Source organism: Cervus elaphus, chromosome 4 (assembly GCF_910594005.1).
Source record: "Cervus elaphus chromosome 4, mCerEla1.1, whole genome shotgun sequence".
Classification (NCBI taxonomy): Eukaryota; Metazoa; Chordata; class Mammalia; order Artiodactyla; family Cervidae; genus Cervus; species Cervus elaphus.
The window spans coordinates 45,155,848-45,177,312 of NC_057818.1; the positions used below are offsets into that span (position 1 = coordinate 45,155,848).

The following is a 21,465-nucleotide window of genomic DNA, read 5'->3' on the forward strand; positions in this document are numbered from 1 at the left end:
GATGGGGGAGGATGTGGGAAACGTCTGTCAACTGCTCATATTTCTCTGGCCTGGACTGGGGGAGCCGCCTCTTGCTCAGCCCGCTGGAATACGGGACCTTTCCAGCGGCCCGACGGTCGGGTCGCACGACGGAGGCCGGGCCCTCCCCGCGGCGCCACACACAGTTGGCCGCTCCTCCACTCGAGGGCCAGCTCCAAGCCGCACGGCCCGGCGGCCCAGCCCAGCCCCCGCGCCCCTCCGAGCTCCGGGCGAAGCGCGGACAACGCGGCTCCGCCGCCGCCACTCCCCCCACATTCCAGAGGCCGCAGCGCCGTCTCCTTCCTCGCATTCCTGCCCCCACAAAGGAGTCCCTCCGCCCCCCGCACGGCCGCGGGGAGGAGGGGAGGCGGCCCGGCGCCTCCGAGCGCACATTCCTCCGCCGCGCGCGCCACCGAGCGAAGCGCCGCGGCCCCCGGACCGCGCGTGGCCGGCGGAGCGACCCCGGGCCCGGCGCCGGCCCCGCCCCGCCCCGCGCCCAGGGGTCCCGGGGCGGGCTCCGGGCTTCGGGCGGACGATGCGGCGGCGCGGCCGGAGCGGCGGCGGGAAGCGGAGGCGGAGGTGACGCGCCGGGGCCGGCGGGCCGGGCCATGCAGCGCTCCCGGGCGGCCGCGGACGAGGCGGCTCTGCTCCTGGCCGGGCTGGCCCTGCGGGAGCTGGAGCCGGGCGGCGACTGTCCGGGCCGGGGTCGGCGGGGGCCGCGGCCCGGGCCGGCGGACGAAGCGGCCCAGGCGTTGGGCCGCAGGGGGCAGGGCGGCGGCGGCGGTGGCCCCGAGGCCGGGGTGGACGGACTGAGCCGCGGGGAGCGAGGCCCGCGGCGCGCGGCGGCCCCAGAGCTCAGCGCGCAGCCGGCGGGCAGCCCACGGGCCAGCCTGGCGGGCTCCGACGGCGGCGGCGGCAGCGGCAGCGCCCGCTCCAGCGGCATCAGTCTCGGCTACGACCAGCGCCACGGCAGCCCGCGCTCGGGCCGCTCGGACCCGCGCGCGGGCCCCGGGCCGCCGTCGGTGGGCAGCGCCCGCTCCAGCGTGTCCAGCCTCGGCTCCCGCGGCTCGGCTGGCGCCTACCCGGGCCTGCTCCTGCCCGGCGCCTGTCCCGCGCCGGCTCGCTCCCCGGAGCCCGCCGGGCCGGCCCCTTTCGCTCTGCCTTCGCTCCAGCTGCCCCCGGGCCGGGAGGGCGGCCCGAGCGCGGCGGAGCGGCGGCTGGAGGCGCTGACCCGAGAGCTGGAGCGGGCGCTGGAGGCGCGCACGGCGCGGGACTACTTCGGTGAGCGAGCTCGGCCGCGCCTCCCGCGCGCTTGGGCCCCGGGCCTCCGCTCTCCTCGTCGGGGGTCGAGGACGGCCTCCGGGTAGGCGGCCGGCTCGGTCGAGGAGAGCGCAGGGTGGGCCGGGATGCGAAAAGCGCGGCTCCCTCCCGTGGGGCTGGGGAGCCGGTGACGTTTGTTCCCGCAGATAGTGTGCGTGTGTTTGTGTGTGTGTGAACCACCAGGTCTGGGGCTTGTGTAGTACAGTGGCTTAGCGTGTGTGTGCGTGCGTGCGTGTGTGTGTGTGAACGAACTACCAGGTCTGGGGCTTGTGCAGGACAGTGGCTGAGACTCTGAGTCTCCGGGCCCGCAGTTCTGGCATCATCGGGATGCGTTGCTCCTGAGAGAAAAAGTCACGTTAATAGGCAGAATAAGCTATTCTCGAATAATTTCTTCTTAACCCTCGGTACTTGGCTTCAGCTCTTCGTACCCGGTGCTTTGTAATCAGCCGAAGCTGTTAGGCCCCCGCAGTCCCGGTGTCTCCCTTCCCTCAGCAGTACGGGCTGTGAACAGGGCAGGGAGGGAGGCGGCCGGCCAGATACCACCGGAGCCCACCTGACCTGAGGCTTTGATAATGGTGGCGGCTGGAGGTAGAGGCCGAGGGATGGAAGCCCACCCTGAGTGGGAGGAACTGAGCCGGTCTATCTGGACTGGGCTGCGTATATGGGATGTTTCCCAAGGGAACCCTACTTCACATTATTTGCAAAGATCATCAATCTCTGACAGCCTCCCTTGGCCAGTCTGACCTTGGCCCTTTGATCCCATCCTTTGGACAACTCTTGGGAGTCTTAGGCTGGAGGTTCTGAGAGGAGGCTTGGGGAGGGGCTTCCGTCCCTCCTTTACTGATAAGCAGGCACCTGGGTTTGGAGGGGGTGGTGGTTATCATGTCTGGGAATGATGCCCCTCCTGGGGTTTGTCTTTCATGCATTCATTCCAGCTGGCAGCTCTGGACTGCCCTGAACTGGATCTTGAGAGAGAAGGAGGTTGTAGATTACTAGGCAGTAGGGACATTCCAGCCAGAAGGAAAAATGTGGGCAGGAGGAAGCAAGTAAGGAAGTGGACGGTTCCATTAAGCTCCCAGGGCTGCAGCCCAAGAGGGGTCAGGTGGTCAAGGGAGTGTGTAGACCAGAGGGTTGTTCTGCCTTTGGGAGGGGACCTGTTCATCTTCGAGCATCATGGTGAGAATTTGTGGTCGGGTAGGTCCCATGGCTGCTGTCAGAAGGCCTGGGAGCAGGGTGGTGACTTAGGAAGCTGTTGTCTGTCATACCAGGTAGGTGCTAGGAGCAGAAGCTGAGTGCCTTCTGAAGAGAACAAGTTTCCAGCACTCTCTACTGGAGAAGCTACCCCTTTTTCCTGTCCCCACTCACTGCAGGGCCTGGGCAAGGGTGTGTTCTCTGGGCCTCTGAGTTTTTAAATTTCTTAATTATATATTTTTATTTTTAATTGGAGGATAATTGCTTTACAGTGTTGTGTTGGTTTTTGCCGTACAGCAGTGTGAGTCAGCCATAGGTATACACGTGTCCCCTTCCTCCTGAACCTCCTTCCCACCCCCACACCTTCGCATCTGTCTAGGTTGTCACAGAGCACCAGGTTGAGCTCCCTGTGTTATCCAGCAGCTTCCCATTATCTATCTGTTCTACATGTAGTAATGTATATGTTTCAGTGCTACTCTTTCGATTTGTTCTACCCTCTCCTTCTCTGGCTGGGTCCATAGGTCTGTACTCTGTGTCTGCGTCTCTATCCCTGCCCTTCTAATAGGTTCATCAGTACCATTTTTCTAGATTCCATATATATGAGTTAATATGTGATACTTGTTTTTCTCTTTTGACTTAACTTCACTCTGTATAACAGCCTCTAGATCCATCTACCTCATTGGAACTGGCTCAAATTCATTCCTTTTTATGACTGAGTAGTATTCCATTGTATATATGTAGCACAGTTCTCTATCCATTCATCTGTCGATGGACATCTAGGTAGCTTCCATGTCCTGGCTATTGGAAACAGTGCTGCAGTGAACATCACTCCTGAATTTTTGTGTGAAACTGAGGTGGCCAGACCTGGGCAAGTAGTGGGAGAAGTGAAGGGGCTAATGGGTCATCCTTTCTGAGGGCAACTGCTGTCACATGGGAGTGAGAGGTAACTGATGATATAGATCTTTGGGGTTTTTTTCCCCCCACACGGCATGGGGGAATCTTAATTCCCTGACTAAAGAATGAACCCACACCCTCTGCATTGGAAGCACTGAGTCTTAACTACTAGACTCCTGGGGGAAGTCCTGCTCTTTCTTTTTTAAGAGAAGTGAGATCTAGGTTACATTTTCCTGATTTTTAAAAAATATGAGCAGCTATTTACTTGAACTGCTAGTATCTTACTGCCTTTATTCCACCTTTTAGAGCTATAAATGCGGCAGTTTCATACACCTCAACTTGTATGAAAATAATGTAACATTTTACAACAGGAAGTCTGCAGGTAGCATAAGCTCAAGTGACCTCTGATAAACCTCACCCTCAGTGTGTCTCTTCCTCTCTGTCCATCCCTTTTTCTTGGCCCTAGAACCCACTCACCTCTTGGCCCTTCTCTGTATTTCATGAACATCTCTCCTGACCAGGTTCTGCTGTTATGAGCCAGCTAGCAGCTTCAGGATTTGCCTGAGGGTAAATCGTGGGTTTACTCCACACGCTGGATCTGCCTCAGCTCGGCTGTCTTCAGTTCTGACTGCAGCCTGTGTCTCACCAGTACCTCTGATTCCTCTAATCTCTGTCTGGCTCCGAGTCAGTGCTGCAGCCGCCTTTTCAGTTGCTGTGCTAGGCAACAGAGTCGTGGTCTTCATCCTCTTCAGGGTACCGCCTATCACCCTAAGCCTTGGTCAGCTCCCTCTTTTAGTCCCTGAACAGCCTGCCTCTGTCCTCGGTGTTTTTTTATCAAAGTGGTGCAAGCTCATATTAAAAAAATCGAAAGAGAACCAAAAAGCAAATAATAATAAGGTTATAACTTCTCCTCTTGCCCATCCTTCTGTTCTGCTCCCCAGGGGCAGCTGACTTCTGTCCCTTTCACTGAATATTTTGGTAACTTAGACAAAAACAAGGTCAGGTTTTCAGAGTTGATGGACAAGAATGAGGGTGTGAGGGTGGGTCATTTTCACTTTAGAAAGATAAGTCTGGCTGCAGTTTGCTGTAAGGAGACTGTTGAAACAGCAAGTGGAATGAGAATTGATGATGCTGAATCAGACCAGTGGGAGCGAGGGGAGGGAATGAAGTTTATAGTAGGAAACACAGAAACTGGATTCAGAGTTGGAGGTGAGAAAGGCAGGGTAGATCTGGATACTTCCCTAAACCTGGCTACACAAAAGTGCCGTTTCCTGAGCAGGAACCCAGAACTCTGTTCTGGGCCTGCGGTGGTCTGGGAGGTGGATCGGTGGCTCAGGAAAGGAATCTGGGCTGGGCAGGGTGCCAGGAGCCTCTTCAGGAGTGAGCAGTTGGGAGCAGATGGGACTTCCCCGGGGAAATGGGGTAAAGCCACGAGTGGAGACCTGCAGACACGGTGTGTTTGGCTTCCAAATTCTGAAAACATGAACGTTGATGATTTATTTCTGCGTGGAAAGTTTTCATACATAAATCCAGATTTCTAGCTTTTCTGGAAAAATCAGACTCTCTAGCAGGCCTGGTAGCTGTCAGTGGAGCCGATGGCCGTGACCTCCCCCAGCCATGCCTCTCTCCTCCATTCACCTGGGGCCTCATCAGCCACTTTTACATTCTTGCCTGGTTTGAGAGCATCTGCACTGACTGGCCCTTTCTTGGGGAGACTTAGGCATAGGAGGTCCAGGATTGAGCAAGGGAATACCCAGTAGAACTGGGAAAAGAGAACCAGAAAGCCAGGCGGGTGTAGGTCATATCCTGGGGACTTGAGAGGAGGGCCGCTGCTGGCAAGACCAGAAGAGGAAGTCCATAGAGCTCACCGTTAGGAAATGACGGGGTGTGGACTGAACTTTCTTTCTTGACTGGAGGGAGAGGGAGAATGGGGTAGCTGATGGAGGTTTTTTCAGATGGGAGAGGCTCAACCATGCTAAATGTTAAGCAGAGAGCTGTGCTCCTGCCAGAGGACTTAGAGTCCAGGGGACCCATCTTAGGCCCTTTGTGGCCTGGGAGACCTTGGGTGAGTCTGAGAGAGAAGCTCTGGTGTCTGGGTTGGCCACCTTCAGTCCAGGTCTCCAGGCGGGCTGGCCAGAGAGTCCCTTAAGCTCATGCTGGCCTTCGCCCTGGCATTGCTGGTCACCCCTCTCTTTACCACCCCTCCCTTGCCTGCTTAGCACCCCACACTAGGGTGGCCCCCAAGTCCACCTAGTTTTCCTTGCAGAGCAGCTTCCCTCCATTTTTTCCTTGAAACCTTTGCTCAGATATCACCTTGTCACTGGGGCCTTGTCTGACACCCTCTTTAAACTTTAAAAATCACACACTCAGTCATATTCCTGTTTGTTCTGGCCACACTGCGAGACATGTGTGATCTTAGTTCATCGACTGAGGATCAAACCTGTGCCCCCTGCATAAGAAGTGCAGTCTTAACCACTGGACGGTCAGGGAAGTCCCTAGATATATTCTTTTTTTTTTTTTTTAATTTGGACCATTTTCAAAGTTTTTATTAAATTGTTACAATGTTGCTTCTGTTTTATTTTTTGTTTATGTTTTATGTTGAGGGGGCAAGGCATGTGGGATCTTAGCTCCCCCACCAGGAATCGAATCCACACCCCCCTACACTGGAAGGCGAAGTCCCAACCACTGGACCGCCAGGGAGGAGCCCCTAGACATACTCTTAATCAGCCTTCTTTTCCTCCATAGCACTTTTTCCCACCTGAGATGTGACTTACCTGTTGTTTGTCTCCCTTCACTGGAATACAGGCTCCTTGGGGGTGGGAATTTGGTGCCTTGCAAAATCTCTGGCACTTAAACTATGCAGGGCATCAGTATCTCTGTGTGGACTGAACAAGAGATTAAACTGACATTATCATTCAATGAGGGAGGTGTGGCTGGGAGGGTCAGGGCTCCGCTCTCTTTGTGTGGTCTTCATTCTTTTTGGTTCATAGACGGCAGAAAGGAATTTCCCCCAGTCCGATAGCAGGTCAAGATGAAGGGGCTTAGAACAACTTTCTAGTCGTAAAGGTGTCCTTGTAATTTTGATGGCACAGACAGTGTCACTTAGCTCTGACTTGCCAGGTGCGCTGCTAAACTCTATGAATCCTCAGACAACGGTAGCAAACCCTAAGTAGTGGTACCCTTGTGTGTGTGTGTGTATGTATGTCTGTGTGGGTGTTAGTCGCTCAGTCATGTCTGACTCTTTGCGACCCCATGGACTGTAGCCTGCTAGGTTCCTTTGTCCATGGAATTTTCCAGGCAAGAATGCTGGAGTGGGTAGCCATTCCCTTCTCCAGGGGATCTTCCAGACCCAGGGATTGATTGGGTCTCCTGCATTGCAGGCAGATTCTTTACCATCTGAGCCACCAGGGAAGCCCTAATGGTACCCTTACTATCCCCATGTTAGCCGTTAGTAATGGGGCGATGGAGGACTCTGGAATTTCCCTTGCCCCAGATCCCATGACTGGGCAGCACGGGGACTGGGAGTCAGATGCATAGCTGTTCAAGTCCACAGTCATGGTGCTAACTGCTGCTCTCTCCTGCCTCTTCTTCCATAGGCATTTGCATCAAGTGTGGGCTTGGCATCTATGGAGCAAGGCAGGCATGCCAGGCGATGGGGAGCCTATATCATACTGATTGCTTCACCTGCAACTCCTGTGGTAGGTAACATTCTCCCCTTCCATCCCTCTTGCACTGTGAACCCCTTTGTGCCAAAGTTCCAGGCAGATGGATCACCCAGCTCTGGCCCAGGCTGGAGTGTGGAGGAGGCTGAGTCATGATGCCTTTCCTTCTGGCTTGGACTATTTGAGGGCCCTAGGCTCCTGAGAGATCTGCTGGACCCTGGGGGTGGGGATATGTGGGGACAGAGAAGAGCCTTTTGCTGGTCATAGGGAAAAGCTGCCCCTCTAACCCTTGTTTTTTGTCTTTTTTTTAAACGATTTATTTTTGGCTGCTTCAGTTCTCAGTTGTAGCATGTGGGGTCTTGTGGTGGGTGGGCTCTTCGTTGAGGTGCATGTGGTGCATGCGCTTCTCTTTGGTTGTGGCTTGTGGGCTCCAGAGCAGCAGGCTCAGTAGTTGTTGTGGTACATGGGTTTACTTGCCCCGAGGCATGTGGGATCTTAGTTCCCAGACCAGGGATCGAACTCGAATCCTCTGCATTGGAAGGCAGATTCTTAACCACTGGGCCCCCAGCAACGACCCAAGTTTTTTTTTTTTTTTTTTTGATGTGGACAGTTTTTAAACTCTTTATTGAATTTGTTACAATATTGCTTCTGTTTTATGTTTTGGTTTTTTTGGCCTCCATGCATGTGAGATCTTAGCTCCCCAACCAGGGATTGAACCCACATCTCCTGTGATGGAAGGGGAAGTCTTAACCACTGGACCACCAGGGAAGTCCTTGAGCCTTGTCTTTGGAACCTCTGTCCTTAGCAGGGTACTGATATCTCCTGGCTGCCTGGGTGGGGCTTGTGGAGCCAGTGATGTGCCTTCTGCCTGCCTATACACGGGCTAGTATTTTTTTCCCCGCAGTTTATTTTTTGTCCTGATTTTACACATGGTATAAAATATAAACATCATTTAACTTAAAGTTATAAAAAGTAACTATAATCCAACCAACCTAATAAATCTACATTCTTGATGTTCATATTGTTCTTTCATACTTTGCCCCTGAGCAGACATCTTTTATTTATTTACACAAAACATTTTAGTATTTTATATTATAAAAGTGTAATATGTGCCTAGTATTACGTCAAATAGTCCTGAGAAGCAATTTTTGCAATAGCAAAAAAGCACTTGTCTTCCTACCCCTGGTATCTCTCACTTGGTATTTTTTAGCAACTTCTTCTAGTAGACATCTCCATGTTCTAACAGTGCACACGGCTGTTTCTTGATGCATCAGTTTTAGAAATTATTTACTTGAGTTTTTTAACCATGTTTTACTTGAGTTTGCTGTGGTAAGTGAGGAATAGATTCTTTTTTTATAATTTTATTTCTTTATTTTTGGCTGTGCTTTGTTTGGGTCTTTCTTGCTGCATGGGCTTATCTCTAGTTGAGGCAAGCAGGGGCTACTCTCTATTGCAGTGTGTGGACTTCTCATTGCGATGACTTCTCTTGTGGAGCTTGAGCTCTAGGGCATGTGCGCTTCAATAGTAGCAACTCCCAGGCTCTAGAGCACAGACTTAGTTGCTCTGTGGCATGTGGAGTCTTTCTGGATCAGAGCTCGAACCTGTGTCTCCTGCATTGACAGGTGGACTCTTTACCACTGAGCCACCAGGGAAGCCCTCAGAATAGGGGCTGTTCTTATACTGACTGTTCTCCCTTCTCTCCTTCCATCTTCTCAGTATAGTCATCTTAAGTTGTGATTATATCAATAAACCAGGTTTATATTACTACATTATGTGACTTTATAAATGTTATTTACTGCAGAGCTAAGAATTACACTGTGATTATATCTTCTTTTTTCTGTAGTCATTTACTTTTCCTGGAGTTTTTTCTTCTTTAAACTTTTTTTTCTCCTTGCATTGTCTTGACTTTTATCTTTAGTTCTTTTTCCCCCCAGATGTTCCACTGTTGTAGGCATTCTTTTGAGTTCCCCTCTTAGGAGTCCCTGGCCTCTCTGTAGTCTGAGCCAGCTGTCCTCTGAACCCCTGTGGAGTGTTCATTCTGTACCTTCACGTGTATACTCTTTGGATTGAATCCACAGTCTCCACAAAGCTTTCAGCTGCAGGTAACAGGAAAACTGCTGAGGAGGCTTGAACTGTTAAGAATATTTCTTAACTCAGTGAACTGGGAGCCCAGAGATAGGACTGGCTTTAGGCTGGGAATGATCTAGTGGCCTCGGCCCTTTTGGCTTAGGCCAAAAGCTTGGCTGGGTTTCCCTTGTGTTTGGCTTTATCCTCAGGGCAACTTCTCTTATGAAATGTCTGAGGCAGCTTGAGACTTCCATTGCCACATCAATGGTCTGAAGAAAGAGTGGGCATTTCTTCTGGTCATGTTTTTGGGGTGGAGACACTTCTTTTCCAGAAAACACCTAGCAACAATCTTCTTGCATGTCATTGGCCAGATCATCTCACATGGATTCCTGAACCAACCCCTGTGGCTGGGGGGAGTGCTGTGATTTGATTGACTTTACTTGCCTGAGTATCCGAACCAATATAAGGGAAGAATTAGCTTTATACTAATCAGGCCCACCCATGGATAAGGGGGGTGAATTCAAGTTTCCCTTAAACACAGCAAGCTGTCTGAGGTAAGGCTGGATACTGAACACAACTTGGATAAGTAGGGAAGACTTGAAGCTGTGAAACCACCCAAAGAGTGTCCAGCGTTTTGCCTCAGTTATCTAAAGAAGGGCATGTGGGAGGTACATTTTCTGAATTCTGGTGTGTCTAAAATGCCTTTATTCTACCCTCACAATTTATAGTTGACTGAGAATAGACTTCCAAATTGGAAATAATTTTCTCTAAGCATTTTGTTTAGCATGTTGTTGTTTTTTTTTTTTTTTTTTTTGTCCTTTTGGCTGCACCACACGACATGTGGGATCTTAATTCCTCCACCAGGGGTGGAGTCCATGGCCCCCTGCAGGGGAAGTGTGGGGTCTTCACCACTGGACCACCATGGAAGTCCCGCACTAAGCATTTTGAAGTTGTAGATTTATCTTCCAGAAGCCATGGCTCCTGCTAAATTTTGATGCCATTCTGAGTCTCATTTTTGTGTGTGTGACCTGTTTTTTCCTTTTGAGAGTCTCAGGAAGACGGCTGTCATTGCTCTGGCTCTAATAGCCTCTGGAAAGGGCTGTGAACTGCACAGTTCCAGGCAGTGCCATTTACGTAGATGCAGCAGAAATGGTGCTCTTGAAGTCGGGCAGTGCAGCAGCTGAGCTCAGGGTACTTTATTTATGTTTGCTCTCGGCTTTGTGCCATTGGTTGTGCTGGGCACACACACAGAGTCCCGTCAGACTGGAGACTTGCCCTTCAGTTCTGGGAATTTTTTCTTGTACTATTTATTTTATTTACTCCTTTTTTTTCCCCTCTTGAATTAAATTCAGCAGTGTATGAATCAAGATAATATATTATAACCAAGTTGAGCCTATCTGAAGAATACTTGAGTATTCTTACACACTATACAGTAGAAAACTCATTAATGTAACTCACCTCGTTAACAAAGAAGAAAAACTTTATGATCGTCTCAATAGGAGTAGAACAAGAGGTCAATAAAATCTGACATTCACATTTTTAAAAATAACTTTTGTTTGTTTATTTTTGGCTGTTCTGGGTTTCATTGCTCGTGGTTGCTCTCGTTATTCTCGGCAAGTGGGGGCTACTCTCTGGTTGCAGCGTGGGCTTCTCATTGCAGATGCTTCTCTTACTGTGCAGCACAGGCTCTAGGGCACATGGGCTTCAGTAGTTGTGGCTCCTGGGCTCTAGAGCACAGGCTTAATAGTTGTGGCACCGGGGCTTAATTGCTTCTTGGCATGTGGGAACTTCCTGGATCAGGAATAGAACCCATGTCTCCTGCATTGGCAGGTGGATTCTTTACCACTGAGCCACGTGGGAAGCCCTGACATTCAGTTTTTTTTTTTTTTTTTTAAAGTTTGTATATTTGTTTTATTTTGACTACATCAGGTTTCAGTTGCAGCAGGCATGATGTTTCGTTGTGGTGCGTGGACTATCTAGTTGTGGTTCGAGGGCTTAGTTGCTCTGTGGCATGTGAGATCTTAGTTCCCCTATCAGGGATTGAACCCATGTCCCCTGGGTTGCAAGGCAGATTCTTAACCACTGGATCACCAGGGAAATTCCTGACATTTCAGATTTTAGCAAGTTAGAAATAAAAAGGAACTTTCTCAACCTGGTGAAAGTTGGTTACTAAAAATCTATGCAAACGTCACACTCAGTGGTGAAATATAAGAAAAATGGACCTTTAAAAGAGGAAAGGACAAAGCCTGCAATCATATCTTCTATTCAGCATTGTACTGGAAGTCCTAGTCGTTGAACTAAGATAAGAAATACACCATATTCATGTAAATATTTATGAATATATCCATATTCATGTACCATTGAACATGGGTATATTCAATAGTGTTGAGATGCCAGTTTTTTCAAATTGATCTATAATGCATTGTAATTCCACTTAAGCAGGTTTTCATGAATTTGCCAGGCTAATTCTATAATTTAAATGCAAGAGCCAAAGGCTAAGAATACTAAGATGATCTCGACAAAGAGTAAGTTGGGAAGCTTCTACTACCAGGTGTCAATGTATACTGTATAGTTGGATTAGTAATTTCATGCGGTATTGGGGCAAGGATGGACAAATAGACCACTGGAACAGAGTGGAGAGTTTAGAAACAGACCCATGTCTGTGTGAAAACTTGATTGATGATAGAGATGGCATTGCAGGTGGTTCTGGGAAAAGTGGTTATCCCTATAAAATAATGAAATTAAATCCAAGTGGATCAAGTACCAAAATGTGTAAAGAAAAACATTATAATTTTAGAAATAAGTATAGAAAATTACCTCTATCAATCTTTTGGTTAAGAAAGTTTTTTTTCCCACTCACAAAAATCACCACACTTAAGAAGAAGGGATTGACAAATTTGGCTACATTAGAGTTAAAAAACTGGATTTGTTAAAGAGACTGACTGTGAAGCATGTGGGAAAACAAACTGTATACTGCCACAATCATAACTTCCAAGGATCATTTTCCAGGGTATTTAAAATAGTTCACATATCAATTAGGAAAAAAGTACAGATGATTTAAAGTGTTCTTTTATAGCTTGATGGGTGTAGGTATGAGTTTTATTTGTCCAGGATTCATTTTGACTCCTGAATCTGAAAACTGTCAACATGAGAACAATCTTAGCTATTTTATGTTCAAAAATTTCCTTCTTTCCCATTGTTTCTATTATTTACTTATAAAATTCAAATTAGAAATATTAGTCTTTGTCATTCTATTCTACTTTTCTCTTAGCCATTCCTTCATATTATCCATATCTCCTCTCCCTTTGTTGCACTGTTTCACTTCTTCAGATCTGTCTTCCAGAATCAGGAGTCTAGATCAGTGAACTTTCTTGTCAGCTGTGTGTAGCTTTAGTAGGTGCTGGTGGTTACCATAGGAGACAAACCCAATTTATAATCCCACTGGCAGTGTATGAGAATTCCAGTTTTTCCTTATTCCTCCAAACACTTGGCATTGTCTTTTTAGCCATTCTGGTAGAGGTAGAGTGATATCTTTCTCTTTTTTAATAAATTTTTTACTTGGAGGAAGATTGCTTTTCAAAGTTGTGTTGGTTTCTGCCATACTGGAGTGATACGTTAGTGATTTTACTTTGAATTTCTCTGATGAATACTGATGATTCATACACTTTTTCATGTATTTGTTGGTCATTTGAATGCCTTTGTGTGTAAAGTACCTGTTGAGTCTTTTACCCATTTTATAAAAAATCAATTAATTTTTGGCCATACTGGGTTTTCATTGCTGCATGGGCTTCTCACTGCAGTGGCTTCTCTCGTGGAGCACAGGCTCTAGGGCACTTGGGTTCAGTACTTGCGGCTCTGGGGCTCCAGAGCACAGGCTCAGTAGCTGTGGTGCCCAGCTTAATTGCTCCATGGGGTGTTGGATTTTCCCGGACCAGGGGTCAGACCCGTGTCTCCGGCATTGGCAAGTGGATTCTTTACCACTAAACAACCAAGGAAGCCCCTTTTTGCCCATTTTTAAATTGGGTTGTTTGACTTTTTCTTCATGATTTCTAGGAATTCTTTATGCATCTTGGATAAAAGTTCTTTTGTTGGTTATATGTGTTGTAAATTCTTTTCCTCACCTATTCTTGCTTCATTACTTTCTCCTTTTTTGGCTGCACCTCTCGGCTTTTGGGATCTTAGTTCCCCACCCAGGGACAGAACTTGGGCCCTAGGCAGTGAAAGTGCAATTTTAACCACTGGACCACCAGGGTTTTCTAGTTTGTGATTGTGGAAGTCTGTCTGGGAATTCATTGAGGTGTGTTGTTGAAGGTGCATTCTCCTAGGGAATTTTTTTTTTCCCCACTTAACAATAGGACAGATTTTATTAGGGAATAATTCTCCAATAAAGTTGATACAGTTCTAAATTATGTTTTCCAGAAAACTTAAGGAATGTTTTAAATGTATGAGCAGGGGCAAATGTATATTTTCTGAGAATTCTTATTACTTATGGATTTGTATTCATGTAATGTGTTGCAGTACCATCATTATTCTTTTGATGCACAAATTGTCTCAAATTTGGCCAGAGAAGTCCCTTCCCACTGGCTCCTATGCTCTTTTGACATGTACCCACTTTTTTCTTTGAAGACTTCTTAACTCTGGCACAGGATATACTCGGTTTATCTTTGTTTTTGTTTTTAATTGAGTAAAATTTACATACTGCTTAGCAAACAGATCTTAAGTATATAGTTCAGAGATTTAGCATAAGTATGTACATTTATACAACTTACACCCCTAACAAAGATAATAGGAAAAAAACTGCAAGAAACTTCTGTCTTGTCCTTTCTCCAGTTGATCTCCATATGATTCCCCCATCATATCCTTTCAACCAGTGTTCCAATTTCTTTTTTGTTTTTTAATTTATTTTATTTTATTTTTTTTCAGTGTTCCAATTTCTGCCACCATACATTAGTTTTGTCTGTTCTAGAACTTCATTTAAATGCAATTAATATGTACTATTTTCTTTCTTTTTTTAAAGTTGTTCCCCCCCCCTTTTTTTTTGCTAAGCATTTTTGTTTTAAATCCATGTTGTTACATGTATCAGTAGTTCCATCCTTTGTATTACTGAGTAAGATTCTGTTGTATGAATATATACCACACTTTGTTTTTCCGTTTAACTGTTGGTAGATACTAGGTTGTGCTATGAACATTCTAGTACAGGTCATTTGTGGACAAATGTTTTCATTTCTCTTGGGTAAATTCCAGGGAATGGAATTTCTGGGTGGTAGGCTAAGTGTATGTTTAATTTCATAAGAGAATGTCAAACTGTTTTCCAAAGGGGCTGTATCATTTTAAACTCCTACTCGAAATGTAAGAGAGTTGGGTCATTCTACATATTAGCCAACAGCTGGTATTTTAGTCTGTTTAATTTTAGCCATTCTAATGGGTGTGAAGTGGTAGCTCACTGTGGTTTTAATATATATTTCCCTGAGAACTAATGAGGTTTAGGCATCTTTTTTCTTTTGTTTCTTGGCCATTTTTTTCTTCTTTTGTGAGGTCTATTCAAGTCTTTTGCCCTGGTTTTTTTTTTTTTTTTTTTAATAATTTTTAATTTTGTTTTTACTCCCTTTTTATTTTGTTTTTAAAAATTTTTTGGCCTTGCCATGTACCATATAGGATCTTAGTTCCCCACCCAGGGATTGAATCTGCAGCTCCTTCACTGGAAGCTTGAAGTCTCAACCACTGGACTGCCAGGGAAGTTCCTCTTTTGCTCAGTTTTTAAATTGGGAGTTGTCTTTTATTGTTTAGTTCTAGGAATATATATGGTAAAATTTCTTTTTAGATGTTTTGTGAATATTTTCTTCAGGGTTTTTTTGTTTGTTTGTTTTATGGTTATTATTTTTGTGACATAAATTTTTCTGTCTCCCTTTAAGTCATGAAGATAGTCTCCTTTGTTTTTTTCCAGAAGTTTTAGGTCTCTCATTTTTATGTTTAGGTTGATGACTATTTCATCTTCTGTATGGTATGAGGTATTGAGTCTTATTTTTTTTTTTCCATATGACTGTCTGGTTGTTTCAGCACCATGTACTGGAAGGACTTTTGCTTTCCCACTTGCATGTTTCTTGAAATATTTATGGGTCTGTTTTTGGACTCCATTCTGTTCCACTGATCTTTTTGTCTCTCCTTACCAGAATATTACAGTCTTGACTTCTGTAAATCTTAAAATAGATAATGTTAGTCTTCTTGTTTTGTTGATCTTTTCCAAGATTATTTTGGCTATTCTAGGTTCTCTGTGTTTCTATATAAATTAAAACATTGGAACATCAACTTCCACAAAAGAAAGAGTGCTGGGAACTTGATTGGGTGGCACTGAAATGTGCAGATCAATTGGGGCAGAATCAGTATGAGAACATTTGAAGCATGAAGATGGTTGTCAGGAACTGTGCAAGGTCTGAGATTTTTCTTTAGCCTGCCAGTGTTTCATGGGTGCTGGCTGAAGACACGACCCTCCTGGGGCAGATACTCACAGTATTGCAAGCAGCGTGAGCTTCACGTTTGCATTGGTTCTGTGTGTCCTCCTTAGTCCCACAGTAGTGATGTGGATACCAGGTGAGCGCTGCTTGTGCAGTGGGTCTGTATGTCATGGCTGAGGAACCCTGAGCTTAGGGAACCCCAGGATTTTATAATGGGCTGCCAGCAAAGCTGTCAGATTCTTCTCCCAGAGAAGCCCATTATCTTTATTAGATTGAACAGCAAACAGACTTGCCCTCTGCCGCAGAGGGAGATGCTGTCTCTGTCTTCTAAGCAGTTTGCTCCACAGATGTCCTGGATAATCTGGATATATTATCCTGGATATCCATCCTGGATACCCTGAAAGATAATCTGAAATGAAAGCTACCAGCCCTGTGTTTGAAAGATGTGTTAAGAATGGAAGCAGTCCAATGGAGAACTGTCTTCCAACAGTGGTCTCTATTTATTAGCTCTTTTACAGTTTTTTCCAGCAAGCTTTGGTTTTACTGAGTCAAATCAGACACATCTTTCATTAAACTTATTCCTTAGTATTTTATGGTTTTTCTTCAGATGCTATTATAAATGTATTTTTAAAATTGTAAGTTTATTTTCTAATCACTTGCTGCTAGATTATAAAAATATTTTTGGTTTTCATATACTGACCACCTTTACTACAACTTTGCTAAACACACTGATTAGTTTTAGTAGTTTTTTTTTGTATATTTCTTATGATTTTTCTATATAACAAAATTGTCATCTGTGTTTAAAGACAGTTTTTGCCTTTCCACTTTTTTTTAAGCAATAATTTTCAGTTCACTAGATGAAACACTTGCAACATCATCTGCAGGAATGCAAAATAAGCCACTTATAGCAAATGATAAGGATAATGGGCAAAAAGGAAAAAGCATACATTGGAAAAGAAGCTTCTCTTGAAATAAAAAATCAAACCATTATTATAAAGGAATTTACCAAGATCTGCTGTATTTCCCCCATCCCGTTTGCTGGAAGTCAACAAGAGCATCTAGCACTCTGTGTCCCTGTCAGAATCAGATCAGAGCATCCTAATGCAAAAACAAAAAAGAAAATCCCTAACCCCTCCCCCAAACCATAGAACTATAACTCCAGAGTTCAAATTCAAAAAGGAGAGTGCACTGTCTAGCACTTCTAGTATACTGTTGAATCCTAAGGGTAAAAGTGAAAAAAATATTTAACTGTTACGTCTGATGTTAGCTGTGGGGCTTTTGTAGATGTGCTTCATCAGGTGGAGGAGGTTCCCTCTTGTTCCTGGGTAGGGATTGTCATCTCCTGACTAATGGGAATGCCTCTCATAGCTGCTGGCGGGTCTGCTGGGGCTGTGGTTTGGATTTGACAAGTGTGCCTTTTTCTTTTAAAGTTTTTTTTTTTTCCAATTTATTTAAACTAAAAAAATATCACATCACTCATTTTTCTTATCCCCAACCCCCTGTGTCTTGGAACAGCCAAACTTTTCTCTGTATCTATGTTCTTGTGGTTTTTTTTTTTTTTAAAGATTCCCTGTATAAGAGCGGTCATAGTGTATTTCTGTTTCTTTGTCTGAGTTAGTTTCACTTAGGATATAATACCTTCCAGGTGCATACATGTTGTTGCAAATGACAAGATTTCATTTTCATTCTTTGTCATGGCTGAATTTAATAATAATATTCTAGTGTGTGTGTGTGTGACAGTTTCTTTATCCGTTGCATCCATCAGTGGATGCTTAGGTTGTGTTCATATCTTTGTTATTGTAAATAATGCTGTAGTGAACATAGAGATGCAGATAACATTTTGAATTAGTGTTTTCATTTTCTTTAGATAAATTCCCAGAAGGGGAATTGCTAGATCATATGTTAGTTCTATTTTTAATTTTTTGAGGAACCTCCATATTGTTTCCCACAGTGGTTGTCCCAATTGACATTACATTCCCACCAACAGTGTATAAGAGTTCCCTTTTTTCTACATATTAACCAGCGCTTGTTATTTCTTGTCTTATTGATAATAGCCATTCTAACGGATGTGAGGTCCTTTGTTGTAAATTGATCGACTATATATGTGTGTGTTTATTTCTGGGCTTGCTGTTCTGATTCATTGATCACTGTGTCTGCTTTTATGCCAACAGCATACTTTTTAATTACCATAGCTTTGTGATACAGTTTGAAATCAGGGAGCATGGTACCCCTAGCTCTGTTCTTTTTTCTCAAGGTTGCTGTGGCTGTTTGGGATCTTTTGTGTTTACATATAAGTTTTAGGATTATTTGTTCTATTTCTGTGAAAAATACCATTGGAATTTTGATAGGGATTGCACTGAATCGATAGATTGCTTTTGGTAGTATGGACATTTTAATAATACTGATCTTGCAGTCCATGAGCATAGAACATTTTTCCATTTGTTTGTGTCTTCTTCAGTTTCTTTTATTAATATCTTATAGTTTTCAATATACAGGTCTTTTACCTCCTTAGTTAAGTTTATTCCTAGATATTTTGTTCTTTTTGATACAATTATAAGTGGACTGTTTTCTTATTTTCTGTTCCTGATAGTTCATTATTAGTTAAAGCAACACAACACATTGTTGTGTGTTGATTTTGTATTCTGCAACTTTACTGAATTCATTTATTCTAACAGTTTTTGATGGAGTCTTTTGGATTTTCTGTATATTTCATCTGCAGATACTGATAGTTTCACTTTGTCCTTTCCAATCTGGATGCCTTTTATTTCTCTTTCTTGCCTAACTGCCCGGGCTAGGACTTGCAATAATACTGTGTTGAATAAAAGTGGTAAAAGTGGACATCCTTGTCTTGTTCCTGATCCTAGAGAAAAAACTTTTTAACTTTTCACCATTGTATATGACATTAGCATGGACTTCTTATATATGTCCTTTATTATGTTGAGGTATGTTCCCTCTGTACCCATTTTATTGAGAGTTCTTGTTATGAAAGGATATTAAATTTCATCAGATGCTTTTTCTGTATCTATTGAGATGATTACAGGATTTTTATCCTTTGTTTTGTTAATATGATGTATCATACTGACTGATTTGTGAATGTTGAACTATCCTGGCATCCTTGCAATAAAGGATACCTTTTTTTAATATATTGGGCTGCTTTACCTGGTGAGAGTTGTACTTCTAATGTTTTTAGCTTAAGAAATTTATTCTGCGAAGTCTGCTCTTAAAACAAATTTTTTTTTAAAATTATCAACTTCAATTTACATTTGATAAACAGGTCTTCACATATTTGTTACGACAACTTCTTACGACAATTTTGTCAACAACATATTCTTAATTTTTAAAAACTATTAATTAGTGTAATGATAATAACATAACATTAGAGGGAAATTTAAAAATTTGTCTGCAGTCCATTTCTCATCTGTTGGAGGAGGGTGCTGAGAAATGGTGGCAGAGACATCATCCCTGGTTCCAGTGGCCCAGGGACCCTCTTCTCTACCCTCATCCTTGCAGGGAGACGACTTCGTGGGAAGGCATTCTACAACGTGGGTGAGAAAGTGTACTGCCAGGAGGACTTCCTGGTGAGTCAAAGCTGTGCCCTGGCTGGTGCCTTGGGTGGGAGCAGGGGCAGGGACCCTCCTGAGTCTCATGGAGACCTGAGGCCAGGAGGTGGATGCTGGCTGGGCAGCGAGTGCCCCTTTGTCACATAACATCCTGGATCCTGTGTCCCCCTCCCAGTACTCCGGGTTCCAGCAAACGGCTGACAAGTGTAGCGTGTGTGGACACCTCATCATGGAGATGGTGAGAACCTCCCCCAGGCTCCTGGAGCCCCTCTGACATGCGCGCAGTCTGAGGACCCCACCCTTTCACCTGTTGGAGACCTGCCAGGGGCTCAGAGCCAGCGTGTCTTCTGGGGGCTGTGCTGAGCCTTCACCTGCACTGACCCTTCAGTGCCTCCTGCCCCCAGATCCTGCAGGCCCTCGGGAAGTCCTACCACCCAGGCTGCTTCCGATGCTCGGTATGCAATGAGTGCCTGGACGGGGTGCCCTTCACTGTGGACGTGGAGAACAACATCTACTGTGTCAGAGATTATCACACGTGAGTAGCCGGCGCTGTGGAGCAGTGTCACTCCCGTGGTTCCTCTGCCTCCCCTGGGAGCATTTTTCCAGCCTGCTTGTCTGTGTTCTCCATTCTTGGCCTGTTCACTTCCTGCCTCCACTGTGTGCTCAGTGGTTGAGCATGGATCTCTGCCTGGAGCCATCTGTCTCAGTCCTCTCTTCCCCTTGCCTTTGCCTACAGCCCCTTGCTCCTAGGGGTTTGAACTCCCGGATGCCCCACCTCGTGTGTCTCTGCTCCAGTGGCCAGGCTGGGACTTTTCTGCCTGGAATGGGAACTTGGGGTCTCTGCAGAGTCTTTTTCCTTCCTGTCTGGTACCCATGTGACTAGGCAATCCATTCTTCCTTGCTGTGGCTCCAGGCTCCGCTCTCAGACCTCTGGTCCTGTGCTGCTGCCTTGCATGGGGGTGGTGCTAGGCATTGGTTCCTGGTACTCAGTGTGGAGCCAGGCTTTGCAGGGTCTCAGCTAGGAGAGGCCCAAACCTGGACATTAAGGGGCAAAGACTCAGGAAGCATGAGGGAGAGGCCAGGGCAGAAGCCATCTGGAGGCGGTGATGGGCTGGAGGTGAATTGGGGAGCCACAGAAAAGGCCAGTGCTGAGAAAGCATGGCAGAGGATGCTCCTACCTCACTCTGTCCACACAAGGAGAGGGGGGCCTGTTGTTTGGGCCACATCATAGGCTACTATGGGTGGACCTGTCCTCATGCCCTTGACCTCCAGTCATTCAGCTGGTCACTTCTGGTTTCCTTTATTCCTCCAGGGTGTTTGCACCAAAATGTGCCTCCTGTGCCCGTCCTATCCTCCCTGCACAGGTAGGAACCACTCACCTGGAGATGATCAGGTGCCTGGCCCTGCTGGTCCTGCTCGGGTGGGCCCCAGGTCTTGAGCCCCGGTGGGAGGGACGAGCAGGTGCTCCTGCCCCATCGCCCTGTGGGCAGAAGGATGTGTATAGGAGGGGGACCACCCAGGGCGCACAGGGTGCAAGTGTTCCCGCATGAGTTAGAGGGACATGGTGACCCCTGCTTCTCAGCTGGCCCCCTGCCCCCTCAATGCCATTGCCCATCCATGTCAGGACTGTCCCCCAAATCCGTGAGCTTGCAGCGGAGTTGGTGGGAGGAGCAGATGAAGAGAAGGGTGCAGTCTGTGCAGGAAATGACCTTCGGGGGTGCGGCTCTCGGCACTGGGTTTCCTCACATGCTGGCTCTGTCCCAGCCTACCGTGTCTAGGGAAGCAGGACTGGCAGTGGTCTTTCCTGACTCCAAAGAACCGATGCCCATGTGGTGGCTCTCATCAGCAAGTGTGCATGCTGTCAGCTGCAGGTGTGGGAGGAAGCCTACGGCACACATACATCCATCGGTGTGCACCCACCAATGCCTGTTCCGGCCCCATGGAAGCACCCGTGTCAGTGCTCACACGGGTGTGAAAGCACAGCCCCCATGACAGGAGCACGTGTAGGTGTGTGCCCACCACATAGTTTGCTTCACACCCTGTTTCTTCTTCCAGGGCTGTGAGACAACCATCCGTGTGGTGTCCATGGACAGAGATTACCACGTGGAGTGCTACCACTGTGAGGTGAGCCCGGGTCCCCCATAGGGCTGGTGGCTGGGGCAGCCACCCTCCTACATACACCTCATCCTCCCTAGGTGTTCTACGGGCCTACCTCTTTTTAATATTTCTTTGGCTGCCCTGGGTCTTAGTTGCAGCAATGTCTAGTTCTCTGAACAAGGATCAGGCCCCCTGCATTGGTAC

At 46.2% G+C, this 21,465-nt stretch overlaps 1 protein-coding gene across 4 annotated transcripts in view; it reads left to right on the forward strand.

The window, feature by feature from the left end:
* Positions 1 to 21,465, forward strand: part of LOC122691986 (WT1 interacting protein) — a 25,748-nt gene continuing 4,283 nt past the window's right edge. Inside the window, exons 1-7 of one of the 4 annotated variants that reach the window (XM_043899112.1) lie at positions 16 to 1,299; positions 7,020 to 7,121; positions 19,115 to 19,182; positions 19,340 to 19,402; positions 19,569 to 19,699; positions 20,477 to 20,528; positions 21,220 to 21,288. In XM_043899112.1, coding sequence (XP_043755047.1) covers positions 627 to 1,299; positions 7,020 to 7,121; positions 19,115 to 19,182; positions 19,340 to 19,402; positions 19,569 to 19,699; positions 20,477 to 20,528; positions 21,220 to 21,288 — 1,158 coding nt within the window. In that variant the 5' untranslated portion in view covers positions 16 to 626. Of the gene's footprint in view, positions 1,300 to 7,019; positions 7,122 to 19,114; positions 19,183 to 19,339; positions 19,403 to 19,568; positions 19,700 to 20,476; positions 20,529 to 21,219; positions 21,289 to 21,465 lie in introns of all 4 variants that reach the window. The other 3 variants (XM_043899113.1, XM_043899114.1, XM_043899115.1) reach the window with 3 other exon arrangements.